This window comes from Saccopteryx bilineata, chromosome 1, assembly GCF_036850765.1.
Source record: "Saccopteryx bilineata isolate mSacBil1 chromosome 1, mSacBil1_pri_phased_curated, whole genome shotgun sequence".
Classification (NCBI taxonomy): domain Eukaryota; kingdom Metazoa; phylum Chordata; class Mammalia; order Chiroptera; family Emballonuridae; genus Saccopteryx; species Saccopteryx bilineata.
Window position 1 is genome coordinate 260,282,280 of NC_089490.1, and position 14,940 is coordinate 260,297,219.

Here is a 14,940-nt window from a genome sequence, read left to right on the forward strand (position 1 = left end):
GTGCTCAAGCTGGATGAGCCTGCACTCAATCCAGCCACCTCGGGGTTTTGGACCTGGGTCCTATGCATCCCAGGCAGATGCTCTATCCACTGCACCACTGCCTGGTCAGTCATAAAGATAATCTAAATCTCTGTGGAGATTATGCATGTATGTGAGAAGGAGGAGGGGGAAATAGAGGGGAAAATGAAGCATGGGGAGCCATGAAGAGGCTATTACAGTAGGCCAGGCAAAAGATGATGGTTTGGATGGTTCTGGTAGTGATAGACAGAAAGGGGTGGGTTCTAGAAATATTTTGGAAGTAGACTTGCTGGGTCTTGATAGATAGCATGTTTAGAGTGAAGAGAAAAGGAATCAAGGATGACTCAGGGTTTGGCTTGAGAAACTGAAACGGAGAAGACAAAGTGATGAGGACTTTTAAGGGGTAGGAGATCAAGAATTCTGCTATACTTGGAATGCTTAGAGATACATAAGAGATGAGGCCCACTAGGCAGAGGTCAGGGTAGGAGCTAAAGTCTCCCTTGCTGTAGATACCATTTAAACCCTGACAAGTGAGGTCATCAGAGAAGGAATATAAAGAGTAGATGCCCAGGAGCAAATCCCAGGTCCCTCTTCATTTAAACATTGAACAGAGGGAGAGAAGTCAGTGAAGAAAACTGGGCAGGAACACCAGAGAGGTAGGAGACCAAATAATGGTGGGTGGGAAGGGAAGGGAGGAGGGGTTTAACATGGCAGATGAATATACACATTTAATTGTTTCTTCCTGAAGTAGTAAAGGGATTATTTTATTAAATGCATAAATTCTCAAGGATGGGTGAGGGGACAATAATGACACCACTTTGGAAGCAGGAAAGCACATTGAAGAGTAGTAATGGAAGTATCAAATTAAGATAGTTGCAATCTAAGCTGGCAGTGGAAAGCCAAGAAGCAAACTGGTTCATGCTACAGACTTCAGCAAGTCTCAGGAATTGGAGCCACCCGGAGCCCATAAAATAAGTGGTATAGGTGGAGCTGAAAACAGGGTTGGTTGATTCCCTTTTGTAAACCTGAGCACAGTGAGAGCACAACCTCTACCTGATCCTGGTGGATAATTGGAGGTTTATGTTCTGGAGAGGCTGAACTAAAGGAACTCTGGATTTCATACACCAGGCAAGCATACGGAGATGAAGTGAAATTCTTCATACCAAATGGTGGGACCTTTAGTTCTTTTCTTCTACTCAGTCCCCTAAATGCAGGCAGCTGGGCTTGTACCCTCATAAATGAGGTTAAAGCATGCTTCTCTGGCACATGGACCAGCCCAAGAGAAATGTCATAAAAATATTGATGGTTAGGAAGAGTGCCCAATGAAATGGCTGGGTCATCTTAAAGTTTTGCTTACTGGCCTGGGCTGGTGTCTCAGTGGATAGAGCATTGGCCTGGCATATGGATGTTCCAGGTTTGCTTCCTGTCAGGGCACACAGGAGGAGTGACCATCTGTTTCTCTCCTGTCCCTCTCACCCTTCTCTCCTTCTTGTCCCTCAGCCAGTGGCTCAGTTGGTTTGAGCATTGGGTGGGCGCTGAGGATAGCTTGGCTGATCTGAGCATATTGACCTCAGGTGCTAAATAAAGCTTGGTTGATTTGAACATCGGCCCCAGAGGGATTGCTGGGTGGATCCTGGTTGGGAAGCATTGGGAGTCTGTCTCACTATCTTCCCCCCTCTCACTTAAAAAAAAGTTTTGCTTACCACTTGATGTGCTTGCACACTAACACATAGCTTCTAATCAATATTTTAATGTCCTATTATTTTTTCTTTTTACTGTTTTTCTTTTTATTAAAGTTTATTTATTTATTTATTCATTTTAGAGAGGAGAGAGAGAGAGAGAGAGAGAGAGAGAAAGAAAGAGAAAAGAGGAGGAGCAGGAAGCATCAACTCTCATATGTGCCTTGACCAGACAAGTGCAGGGTTTTGAACCGGCGATCTCAGCGTTCCAGGTCGATGCTTTATCCACTGTGCCACCACAGGTCAGGCTAATGTCCTATTCTTTAAAAAAAATTTATTTGTTGATTTTAGAGTGAGAGGAAGGGAGAGAGAGAGAGAGAGAAACAGAAACATCAATCTGTTTCTGTATGTGCCCTGACTGGGAGTTGAACCAGCAACCTTTGCATATTGGGACAATGCTCAACCAAGCTACCCAGCTAGGACTTAATGTCCTATTCTTAACTATTAATAGCCATCCAAAGAGCACCAGATATTTGAGGAAATCACCAACTTGAAAAAAAAATAGACCTACAAAAACAAACATAAAAAGGAAGCTCCAAGTGAATAGGCAATTCAAGTAGAAGAAAGCTAACAATTAAAAAAAAAGTTATTTAGCCTGACCAGGTGGTGGCGCAGTGGATAGAGCGTCAGACTGGGATGTGGAAGGACCCAGGTTCGAGACCCCGAGGTCGCCAGCTTGAGCACGGGCTCATCTGGCTTGAGCAAAATGCTCACCAGCTTGGACCCAAGGTTGCTGGCTTGAGCATGGGGTTACTTGGTCTGCTGAAGGCCCGCGGTCAAGGCAAATATGAGAAAGCAATCAATGAACAACTAAGGTGTTGCAACGAAAAACTGATGATTGATGCTTCTCATCTCTCTCCATTCCTGTCTGTCCCTATCTATCCCTCTCTCTGTCCCTGTAAAAAAAAAAAAGTATTTATATCATCAGTGACATAAAAATAATGCATCCACAGGCAGGTTTTTAAAAAAATTTGTGTATGTGTGTGTATGAAAGAGAGACAGACAGGGACAGGAAGGGAGAGAGATGAGAAGCATCAACTTATAGTTCCGGCAACTTTGTTGTTCACTGATTGCTTTCTCATGTGTGCCTCGAATGGGGACTCCAGCTAAGCCAGTAGACCCTTGCTCAAGCTAGCAACCTTGGGCTCAAGCCAGTGACCATGAGGTCATCATGTCTATGATCCTATGATCCCACATTCAAGCTGGCAACCCCACGCTCAAGTCGGTGAGCCTGCGCTTAGACCGGATGAGCTTGGACTCAAGCAGTTGATCTTGGGTTTTGAAACTGGGTCCTCAGTGTCCCAGGACGATGCTCTATTTACTGTGCCACTGCCTGGTCAGGCTCCACAGCAGGTTTAGAAAAGTTTTTTGGAGCCCTTTGCAGGGTAGCGTAGTTGGTTCAAGTGTTGTACAAATGGGCCAAGGTTGCAGGGTTGATCCTGGATCAGTGCACATACAAGAATCAACCGAAGAGGCATCAGCCTCAGGTGCTAAAAATAGCTCAGTTGATTTGAGCATCGGCCCCAGATAGGGGTTACTGGGTGGGTCCCAGTCCGGGTGCATGCAGGAGTCTGTCTCACTATCTCTTCTCCTCTCACTTAAATAAAAAGATTTTATTTATTGATTTTAAAGAGGGGAGGAGGAGCAAGAAATATCAACTCATAGTTGCTTCACTTTAGTTGTTCATTGCTGGCTTGTTGCTGTTGGATGTGCATTGACCCAGCAAGCCCAGGGCTTTTTAAAAATTTTATTTATTTTTTAAATTAATTTTAATGGGGTGACATTGATAAATCAGGGTACATATATTCAGAGAAAACATCTCCAGATTATTTTGACATTTGATTATGTTGCAGCAAGCCCAGGGCTTTGAACTGGCAACCTCAGCATTCCAGGTTGAAGCTCTACCCACTGCACTACCACAGGCCAGGTATTATATTTGTAAATTAAAAAAAGTTTTTTTTTACTGTTTTATTTTTTTAGTGAGAGTGAGAAATAGGCAGACAGACAGGAAGGGAGAGAGATGAGAAGCATCAAGTTGTTGCATCACCTTTGTTCACTGATTGCTTCTCATATGTGTCTTAGGCTTCAAACCAGTGATCATGGGATCATATCAATGACTACATTCAAGCTGGTGACCCCATGCTCAAGCTGGCAAGCTTGCACGCAAGCCAGATGAGCCTGTGCTCAAGCTAGTGACCTCAGGGTTTTGAACCTGGGGCCTCAAGTTCCAGGTTAATGCTCTATCTCCTGCACCATCACTGGTCAGGTCGTTGGTTGATTCTTGTATGTGCCCTGACTGGGGATTAAACTTGCAACCTTATTGTACCGGACGACGCTATAACCAACTGAGTGAGCTACCTGTCCAGAATAATAATTACTTAAAATGTAAATGGATTAGTTGCTCCAATCAAAAGTCATAGGGTGGTTGAATGAATAAGAAATCAAGACCCATACATATGCTGCCTTCAAGAGACTCATTTCGGCTAGAAAGACACACATAGACTGAAAGTAAAGGAATGGAAAAAGATATTTCATGCAAATGGTAACAATAACAACAACAAATGCAATACTTATATCATCAAAAAACTTTAAAACAAAAACTATAACAAGAGACAAAGAAGGTCCCAGCAATTCCACTTCTGTGTATTTATCTGAAGAAACCCAAAACACTCACTCAAAAAGCCATATGCATCCCTGTGTTCATTGAAGCATAATTTACAATAGCTAAGATATGGAAGCAACCCAAGGGTCCATCTTCCATTGATAGTCAAATGGATAAAGAAGATGTATTATATATGTGTACATACATAATGGAATATTAAAAATCCATAAAAAGAATGGAATCTTGCCATCTGTGACAAGATGGATGGACCTAGAGGGTATTTTGCTAAGTGAAATAAATCAGGTAGAGAAAGACAAATACCATATGCTTTCATTTATATGTGGAATCTAAAAAAAACCCCACAACACCACAAAATAAATGAACAAACAAAATAGGAACAAATTTACAGGTGTAGTGAACAATCTGATGGTTGCCAGATGGGGGGTGGAGTTGATGGGAAGTGAAATAGGGGAAGGGATTAAGAGGTACAAGTTGCCAGTTATAAAAATGTCATGGAGCTGCAAAATCCAGAATAGGGAATATAGTCAATAATATTTTAATAATTATGTATGGTGTCAGATGGGTAATTACTTTGCAAGTATATAAATGTCTAGTCACTATGTGTGCAACTGAAACTAATATAGTATGTATGTCAGCTGTAGTTGAAAAAAAGTTAAGAAAAAAAAAAGAAAAAAATACCAGAGAAAATGCAAGGAGAAATTATTATAGAAATAATACAAGTTTCATGAATTCATGTCTGTGTGCCCTGTATAATAAGTGAACAGACATCCAACCACACTATGCTGGCATATAACATTAAGAATAAAGGGAAGACCCTAAAAGGAACCAAAAACACATAGCATACAAAGAATTAAGAATCAGATTGTAATTGGCCTTTCAACAGCAGTGTTGAAATCTAAAAGATTATCAGGAAAATGATTTTCAACCTACAATTCTGTACATAGGCTGGCACTTTTCAGGAGCCTAGAGAGCAGTCAGTGGGATAGTAATTATATACATATTTATATACTGCTTATAACAGTACCTATTTGACACATGGTAAGGGTTCAATAAGTTTTTTTCTTAAGTGAGAAGTGGGGAAGCAGAGAGACAAACTCCCACATGTTCCCCAACCAGGATCCAGCTGGCAAGCCCCCTATGGGGCCAGGGTTCAATAAGTTATTTTCAGGTTGTCATAAGACATTTTTACATATCAGCCTGTCTTGTTCCCTAGAAAGTAAGCTCCATTAGAGCAGGACTTTATTGATGACTTTATCGCTAGCTCCTAAGGTAGTGTCTTGGTATAAAAGACTTCAATAAATTTTTTTTTAACAGAGACAGAGTCAGAAAGAGGGATAGATAGGGACAGACAGGAATGGTGAGAGATGAGAAGCATCAATCATCAGTTTTTTCGTTGCGACACCTTAGTTGTCCATTGATTGCTTTCTCATGTGTGCCTTGAACGTGGGCCTTCAGCCACTGCACCACTGCCTGATCAGGCCCATATGGATTTCTGACCTCCAGAACTGTAAGACGTTTGTGTTAGGACACTAAGTTTGTGGTAATTTGTTATGACAGCAACAGAAAATTATAAACCACTTTCTGTGCTGTCACTCTAGTCTTCTCTGTTCTTGGATTTCATATACATGGAATCATACAGTAGGAATTCTTGTGTCTGGCTTCTTTCACTTAACATAGTTTTTGAGATTCACCTATCTTGTTGGTAACAGTAATTTTTAAAAACTGCTGAGTAGTATTCCATTATGAAAATACCACAATTTATCCATTCTCCCAGTGGCCATTTTGGTTGTTTTCAGTTTTTGGCCATCATGAATACATATATTCTTGTACATGTGTTTTATGGACACACTTTTTCATTTCTCTTGGGAGGGGAACTGCTAGGTCACCAAGTGGATGTATGTGTAACTTTAAAAGAAATTGCCAAACAGTTCTCCAAAGTGGCTGTGCTATTTTACACTCTAATACTTTGTGAATTCTAGTTGCTTCAAACTCCCACTTTGAACTAAGCATGTCATATCTGTGTATTTTATTGTATGTTAAGCATACCTCAATAAAAATATCACAAAAGAGGCCCTGGCTGGGTGGCTCAATGGATAAACCATTGTAGTTGCATGCCAGAGATGATGGGTTCCACACCCAGTCAGGGCATGTACCATAAGTGACCAATGAATACGCAATTAAGTGGGACAAAATGAAATGACATGAGTTGATACTTCTCACTCACGCTCTCTCTCTCTTCCCTACTCCTCAAATGAAAGAAAAATTTCTTTTTATTTATTTATTTACTTATTTTTTTTTACAGAGACAGAGAGAGGGATAGACAGGGACAGACAGACAGGAACGGAGAGATGGGAAGCATGAATCATTAGTTTTTTGTTGCACGTTGTGACACCTTAGTTCATTGATTGCTTTCTCATATGTGCCTTGACCGTGGGCCTTCAGCAGACCAAGTAGCCCCTTGCTCGAGCCAGCAACTTTGGGTCCAAGCTGGTGAGCTTTTGCTCAAACCAGATGAGCCCGTGCTCAAGTTGGCGACCTTGGGGTCTCAAACCTGGGTCCTTCTGCATCCCAGTCCGACACTCTATCCACTGCGCCACTGCCTGGTCAGGCAGAAAAAATTTTCTTAAAAAAATCACAATATAAAAAAAATGTAATTGTTAAAAAAAGACACTGTTAGTATATGTATAAAATATAATAACCATCTTTGACTATCTGTCAAACTGGACTGTGAATAGAAGGAACAAGATGTAGAAAAACTGGTGATTAAAAAATCCAACTTTACTCTTTTGTTTCATACATTATTTATTAAAACATTTTACTTTTGAAAAACCACTCTAAAATGTAATAATCATTAGTAGTTTTAAAACTGAACTCAGTTTGGCATCTGTATATAAACCTCTCTGCACATTTAACTTTCATACAAATTAAGGCCATAAGAAATGTTCACCTTAAAGTTTCTATTTTAAGACATCTAACATTGCTGATGGGATGGTAAACTGTGACAATCTGTATGGAGTGCATTTTAGCAGTATTTTTGAGATTTGTAAATGCTATAAACTCGTTTCCTCTGAAATCCTGCTTGTCAGAAATTATTCCACATATTTATTTGCATATATGCAAAATGATGTTTGTACAAGGTTATTTGTATCAGCATCATAATAGCAAAAGATTGGAGCCAACCTAAAGAAATCCAGCAATAGGGTTACTCTACAGCTGAAAAAGAGAATGAGGATGCTTTTCAATGTTTCAACTATGGAATAATTTCTAAGTGAAATGTAATACATGTGTATTTGCTTGTATATTCATAAAATATGCATATGTATACTAGAAACTAACAAATGTGATAATTTTTAGAGAGGAGAGTTGTGTATCTGAGTGACAGAATTGGCTTTTGCTATTTACTCTTTTGAATTTGACTATGTGACCATTAACTAGTTTTTTTTTTAATTTTTTGTTTGTTTTCTTTTTTTACAGAGACAGAGAGAGAGAGTCAGAGAGATGATAGATAGGGACAGACAGGAACTGAGAGAGAGATGAGAAGCATCAATTATCAGTTTTTCGTTGTGACACTTTAGTTGTTCATTGATTGCTTTCTCATATGTGCCTTGACTGTGGGGCTACAGCAGACCGAGTAACCCCTTATCAGCGACCTTGGGTCCAAGCTGGTGAGCTTTTTGCTCAAGCCAGATGAACCTGCGCTCAAACTGGCGACCTCGGGGTCTCGAACCTTGGTCCTCCGCATCCCATTCCGACGCTCTATCCACTGTGCCACCGCCTGGTCAGGCTGACCATTAACTAGTTACCATGCATCTCTGCATTAATATAGTGGGTATTTTAGGGGACAATCATAGTCTAAATTTAAAATAAAATCAGAATCCTTTAGAGATATCTAATTATATATAGCTTCATTATTCTGCTGTAATTAGAAAAGTTTAAAGTTTGATCAATTATCATGTAATAAGAACAATAAATCTGTATCATAAAATATGTAAAGTTTATTCTAAGAGGAAATTATGAGCAGCTGATTGGTAATAAGAGAAAACAATAGTTGGAAATAAAGGGAAGGGAGAGAAATTAATAGGTGTGTTAAGCAACCACTACCACCCTTCTTGGGGCAAATGAACTATAGTCTTCTGTTTTGGGTATTATTTTAAGCTTATTTGTTCACTTAATACCTAATTAATCTTAGATGCTGATTTCAATAAAAAGAAGATAGACAAATAAAAGCTACCCCTGAAGTCAAGTTTAAAATAGCAATTCTTTAACATTATTTAGCTCTTTCCAACTTTCAATGTTGGAAATTTTTACATGTAAAAAATTTTTAATTTTTACACGTGTTATTCCTTTTGCTCCTCATAACCCTGTGAATTTGAGATTTTATTGATTTTTTGGGGGGGGTTGTTTTATTATTCTGATTTTATGTATGAGAAAAAAAAATTACTCAGAGTGGCTGATTTGTTTAAAGTCACATATGTATGAGCTGGAACCAGTACCCAGGTGCTCTTGAATGCTGGAGTTTCCTTACTTTCCATCTGCAGTCACATTAATTTCATTTTCCTGTTGTTTATATGTCTTCTAAGAGAAATAATGTTTTAATAATGGTGCTATATTCATTATACCTATCTACTTAAACTTTTTAATGTACAAAAATTGCATTGAAACATAAAATATGCATTTATTTTCCCACTACTCAAAAAATTTTAATATGTATTGAAGATTCTGGACCAGATAATGTGTCAAGAGAAGACAAGGAATACCCAAATAACTTATAACAAATTTCTAAACTTATCACAAATTAGTAAGACAAAAATATGATTTACAGTTCACATTTGCCATTATGTTATAGATAAGAAAACAGTACCCACACTAAAATTAATTCATCCTACTTATCAAAATTTCTAGTATAAGAATGAAAATATTGATTCTTATAAATAGACAGGTATTCAAAAATTTCTTTTGGACAACATTCTTTGGTGTTTATAAAACTGCATATATTATATATCTATCATACAGTCTTTTCAGACTGTACATTTAGTTTAAATTGGAAACTAAAAAATATAAATTACATATTACTATAGAAAATAGTTATAGGGTATTTGATTTCATAGTGCCCCAATATTTATGGACAAGATTTACTTATTAAGCTTTAAAATAACAACCTATTCTTTGATACTTCTTACACAGCTCATGTACCAGAAATTAAAAAAAAATTATACATTTATAGACAGGAAATTCAACTGAGTTGCCAATTTTATGATTCTTTCAAACTGGCTATTCCACAACATATGGAGCTAAATGAAAAGATGAAAAGCCTAGCACTGCTTGGATACCAGCTTGATAAGCAACGAGGAATGCCAGATGCATAAAAAGAAATGGAATATTCTACTTTAGAGGCAGAAGACAAGTGAATGAATAACATAGACACAATTTAGTGTAAGTTCTTTACCCTAATAATCATTCATCTGCAAATATTAACAAAAGTAAAAAAATTTATTTTACAGAGTGGTTGTTCTTATTTTAATACATCAAAAACTATAACGCTATACTTCTCTATTCTCACTGCTTATCTCATATCAGTGGTTGAAGTTTCTCCCCCAAAATTTACATTTAAAGTGGCAATACAGATTTTACTTAATGGATTTAAGTTATAATTAGAAACCAGTTTTATATACAGATAATCCATAAATATAGAACTTTTATTCCTACTTTACCATGGGGATATGCAAAAAAAATAGACTAAAAAGTTTTTCATTTGGGTGTTTGTAATAAACCTGTAAATACATTATTTACAATGGAGATGCTTTCTGACAGAAAGTAAATACAGAAGAAATTTTGATCTTCACTTGATTCCATCATATGTACATTTTCAAAGATGTGATACATCACATTTACTCAAATTTTAAGATTCTTGTTGTAGACATAATTCAAATAATGATTTCACATGAATAATGAAGGCTTCATTCTGTATTTATATTTAAGGAAGATTCCTTGAACCAAGAGTAGGGGACTTTAAACCTTTTTTCAAATATGGCAAAATGTTTCTGTACAGCCGTGCGCTATTTTCTTCCTTCTGGCAATATTAAAATAACTTAAGTCATTTAATCTTCATTGTTCACACCCCAGGAGTAATTCCCAGGTTATCTCACATGATATAAGTACCATCTTTGTAGTATTTCATGGACTCCATTTGTTTTGTTATAGCCAGGACATCATGAAATCCAGTACTTAGTCCAGACATATGTTGAAAATACGCCTCTTTTTCCACTTGAATTGTTAAATTGTTTACTCCAGCATCTTTAAGTATTCCCGTAACCTGTTATAAAAATCCATACATTTTAAAGCATTTATAGTAATGCATTTAATGCATACATGTCTTAAATAACTGATATACCATTTTTTTTACATCTACAGATAATCAAAGATAAATCCTCAAAATAATGTTTATTACTTATTTGGCTAAATGTTAGATAGGATTTTAGACAACCTAAATTCTGATCTCTTATTCAAAGTAGCAAAAGAAAACAGCTATTGTCTCCAATTCAGTATGTCTAGAATAGGGATACAGGAACTGTTTTGATCCCTATCTCCAACCATAGCACATATATATACTTTGCCAAAGTTAATATTATTAATTTAGGGCTGCATTTTATTTTAAGTGAGAGGCAGGAAGGCAGAGAGACAGATTCCCGCATGTGCCCCAACTGGGTCCACCTGGCAAATTGGGTCTGGGGCTGATGTTCTGCCCATCTGGGACCATTGCTCCTTTGCTAGGCAACCGAGCTATTGTAGAGCCTGAGGTGAGGCCATGGAGCCATCCTTGGCACTCACGGCCAACTTGCTTGAACCATTCGAGCCACAGCTGTGCGAGGGGGTGAGAGAGAGAAAGAGAGTGAAAGAAAGGGAGAGAGAGAAGAGTGGGAAGGATGGAGAAGCAGATGGTCACTTCTCCTGTGTGCCCTGACCAGAAATTGAACCCGGGACTGCCACACGCTGGGCCCATGTTCTACCTCTAAGCCAACCAGCCACCTTATTTTATTAAAATTTTATTTTATTTTAATTTTTTTAGATTTATTCATTTTTAGAGAGAGAGGAGAGAGGGGGAAAAAGAGAAAAAGAGAGAGAAGGGGGAGGAGCAGGAAGCATCAACTCCCATATGTGCCTTGACCAGGCAAGCCTGGGGTTTTGAACCAGCAACCTCAGTGTTCCAGGTCGACGCTTTATCCACTGCACCACCACAGGTCAGGCTACGGGTACATTTTTCACAACTTATTTCTTGATAATCTAATGGGAATCATGGTGGATCATAAATAAATTTTATTTTATATTAACTTAAAGCTGATCCTCTAAATACTAAAACTTGATTTTATTTTAACCAGTTTACGATATTAAAAAAAAACCTAGATGTAAAAAAGTGTTATCTTTAACTGAAGGATTGATATTTTCTTTCTTTCTTTCTTTCTTTCTTTCTTTCTTTCTTTCTTTCTTTCTTTCTTTCTTTCTTTCTTTCTTTCTTTCTTTTTTTTTTTTGTATTTTTCTGAAGCTGGAAACGGGGAGAGACAGTCAGACAGACTCCCACATGCACCCGACCGGGATCCACCCCACACGCCCACCAGGGGGCGACGCTCTGCCCACCAGGGGGCGATGCTCTGCCCCTCCGGGGCCTCGCTCTGTTGCGACCAGAGCCACTCTAGCGCCTGGGGCAGAGGCCAAGGAGCCATCCCCAGCACCCGGGCCATCTTTGCTCCAATGGAGCCTCGCTGCGGGAGGGGAAGAGAGAGACAGAGAGGAAGGAGAGGGGGAGGGGTGGAGAAGCAGATGGGCGCTTCTCCTGTGTGCCCTGGCCGAGAATGGAACCCGGGACTTCTGCACACCAGGCCGATGCTCTACCACTGAGCAAACCGGCCAGGGCCTGATATTTTCTTTCTTTCTTTCTTTTTTTTTTTAGTGAGAGAGACAGAGACAGAGGGGAACAGAAACAGGGACAGATAGGGACAGACAGGCAGGAAGGGAGAGAGATGAGAAGCTCATACATGCATTGACTGGGGGCTCCAGCAGAGCGAGTGACCCCTTGCTCAAGTCAGTGATCTTGGGCTCAAGTCAGCAACCATGGTTTCATGTCTATGTTACTACGCTTAAGCCAGTGACCCAGTGCACAAGCAGGTGAGCCTGTGCTCAAGTCAGCAACCTCGGGGTACTGAACCTGGGTCCTCTGCCTCCCAGTCCAATGCTCCATTTACTGAGCCACCGCCTAGTCAGGCTGAATGACTGATATTTTCAAACAGTTAAACTACTATTTACACATAAGTTATACATAACTTATACATAAGTTATAATGTATGCAATTTTATGCATGGATTATCTTAACTGAAATTACTTAAAAAAAATAAAGATTATTACCTGCTGTACTATTCTTTGTTCCAGCACATCAGATGTCACCTGTATATGAATTGTTCCTGCCACAATACTGGCAGAATGACGCCAAAAATGAGGGTCTCGGTATGATATTAATCCTTCAATTTTCTGTATCTGTCAAATAAAAGGGGAGGTGAAGTTATAATTTACTTAACACAAAGCAATCTTTTTGGTCTAGGAACCACTATTAAACTATTAAAAAAAAAAGATAATAAGGAGAGCCCAGAAGTGAGAAAGGAATAGGAGACCATCAATTAGCTTAAAGCAAAGGTATCCAAAATATTTTAACCTAGGAGTGATACTATGGAAGGCAGCTCTGAAAAGGAAGTGGATGAGGTACAGGTGTCTTAATACCTAACAGTTGCACACCAATTTTCACCTATGTAGGATGTACTTACTCTACCTGTTATAAAAAGTAGATATGTTTGATAAACTACAAGGTTTCCTTTAAATTCATATACACATTTGCATATTTTTTATTATACATTCAAAAGGTATATTCCATGTTCAACTGATGATTGGTTAATAAATCATAGACTACCCACACATAAACTATATTGTCATTAAAAATATATTAAAATATCAACATGACATAATTAAATGGGGAAAAATTTAAAAAAGCAGTACAAAATAGTTTTTTTGCTATTTTACTTAAAAAAATTTTTTTAAATATTTTTCTAAAGTTAGAAGCAGGGAGGCAGAGAGACAGACTACTGCATGTGCCCGACCAGGATCCACCCAGCATGCCACTAGGGGGCAATGCTCTACCCATCTGGGGTGTTGCTCTATTGCAACTGGAGCCTGAGGCAGAGGCCATGGAGCCATCCTCAGCGCCTGGGCCAACTCTTTGCTCTAATGAAGCTCTGGCTGTAGGAGGGGAAGAGAGAAAGGAGAGGGGGAAGGAGGAAGGCTTAAAATACTTTTATAAGGCCCTGGTCAGCTGGCTTAGTGGTAGAGCATCAGCCCGGCATGTGGAACTCCTGGCTTTGATTCCCAGCCAAGGCACACAGGAGAAGTGCCATCTGCTTCTCTACCCTTCCCCCTCTCCTTTCTCTCTATCTCTCTTTTCCCTTCCCACAGCCAAGGCTCCCTTGGAGCAAGGTTGGCCTGGGTGCTGAGGATGGCTCCATGGCCTCCACCTCAGGTGCTAGAATGGCTCTGGTTGCAATGGAGCAATGGCCCGGATGGGCGGAGCATCGCCCCCTAGTGGGCATCCCAGGTGGATCCTGGTTGGGTGTATGCGGGAGTCTCCCTGCCTCCCCACTTCTCACTTCAGAAAAATTAAAAAAAATTTTTATTTAATTTTTATAAAGAAAAACAACTTTATCCAAATGGGCAGCAGCAGGCTCCGGGCTGCCTCTCAACAGTCATGTTGCTCTTCTGGTTTGAAACTAGATTTAGCTCTGTGGGGACTGATCTTAGAGTTGATCCATTTAACTATTCCTGAGTTCAGTGGTACATGGCTGCCCTCTCTAGTTCCCCATCAGTAAAATATGGCTGAGGGATCTCCCTTTGCCCAGGGATATGTCAGACTTCAAAAGTGGGGATACTCACAAAACCATGAAAGGCTGCTTGTTGAGAATTTGACTATTCCCTTCAAAGAACAAAGGCACTGGGAAAACAAAGTCTGGGAGACATCCTATGGCAAGCATCTAGGAGCAGGTCTAATTTCTACTAAGGTAAAGATGGTGTCAGAACCATGTGTCACCTCATGAAACAGAGCAGTGCCTGAAAGAGGTAGAAACATTCTTCTTCCATTTTCTGTTTCATTCTAGGTGATACACAGAATTTTATGAACTGGATAATTATGTCTCCACCTGTTATGGACTGCAAGTTAGTATCCCTCTCTCTTGACCCCTAAATTCATGAGTTGAAATCTTAACCCTAATGTGATGGAGTTAGGAAAGGGGGCCTTTGGGTTGTAATGGTCATGAGAATGGAGCCCTCATGAATGGATTAATGTGCCTTAATAAGAAGAGTATTGAGACACAAGAGCTTATCCCAGTGGTTCTCAAAGTGTGCACCAGGATGCACTGGTGCACCTTAGATTTCCAGGTGCGCCCTATCGTATTCCAGAGAAATATATGCCTGTTGGGGACCAGAAAACAAACAGGGTTTTTGGAGTTTAGATTTTTGGGGGACAGAAG

General features: G+C 39.3%; 1 protein-coding gene across 1 annotated transcript in view; it reads right to left on the reverse strand.

Annotated features, from left to right (window-relative positions):
* Window positions 1–9,847: 9,847 nt before the first annotated feature.
* SLC30A5 (solute carrier family 30 member 5) overlaps window positions 9,848–14,940 on the reverse strand; it is a 39,004-nt gene continuing 33,911 nt past the window's right edge. Inside the window, exons 15-16 of the mRNA XM_066241981.1 lie at window positions 12,779–12,907; window positions 9,848–10,693 (exon numbers count right to left, since the gene is read on the reverse strand). Of these exons, the coding sequence (XP_066098078.1) occupies window positions 10,523–10,693; window positions 12,779–12,907 (300 nt within the window). The 3' untranslated portion in view covers window positions 9,848–10,522. The remainder of the gene's footprint in view (window positions 10,694–12,778; window positions 12,908–14,940) is intronic.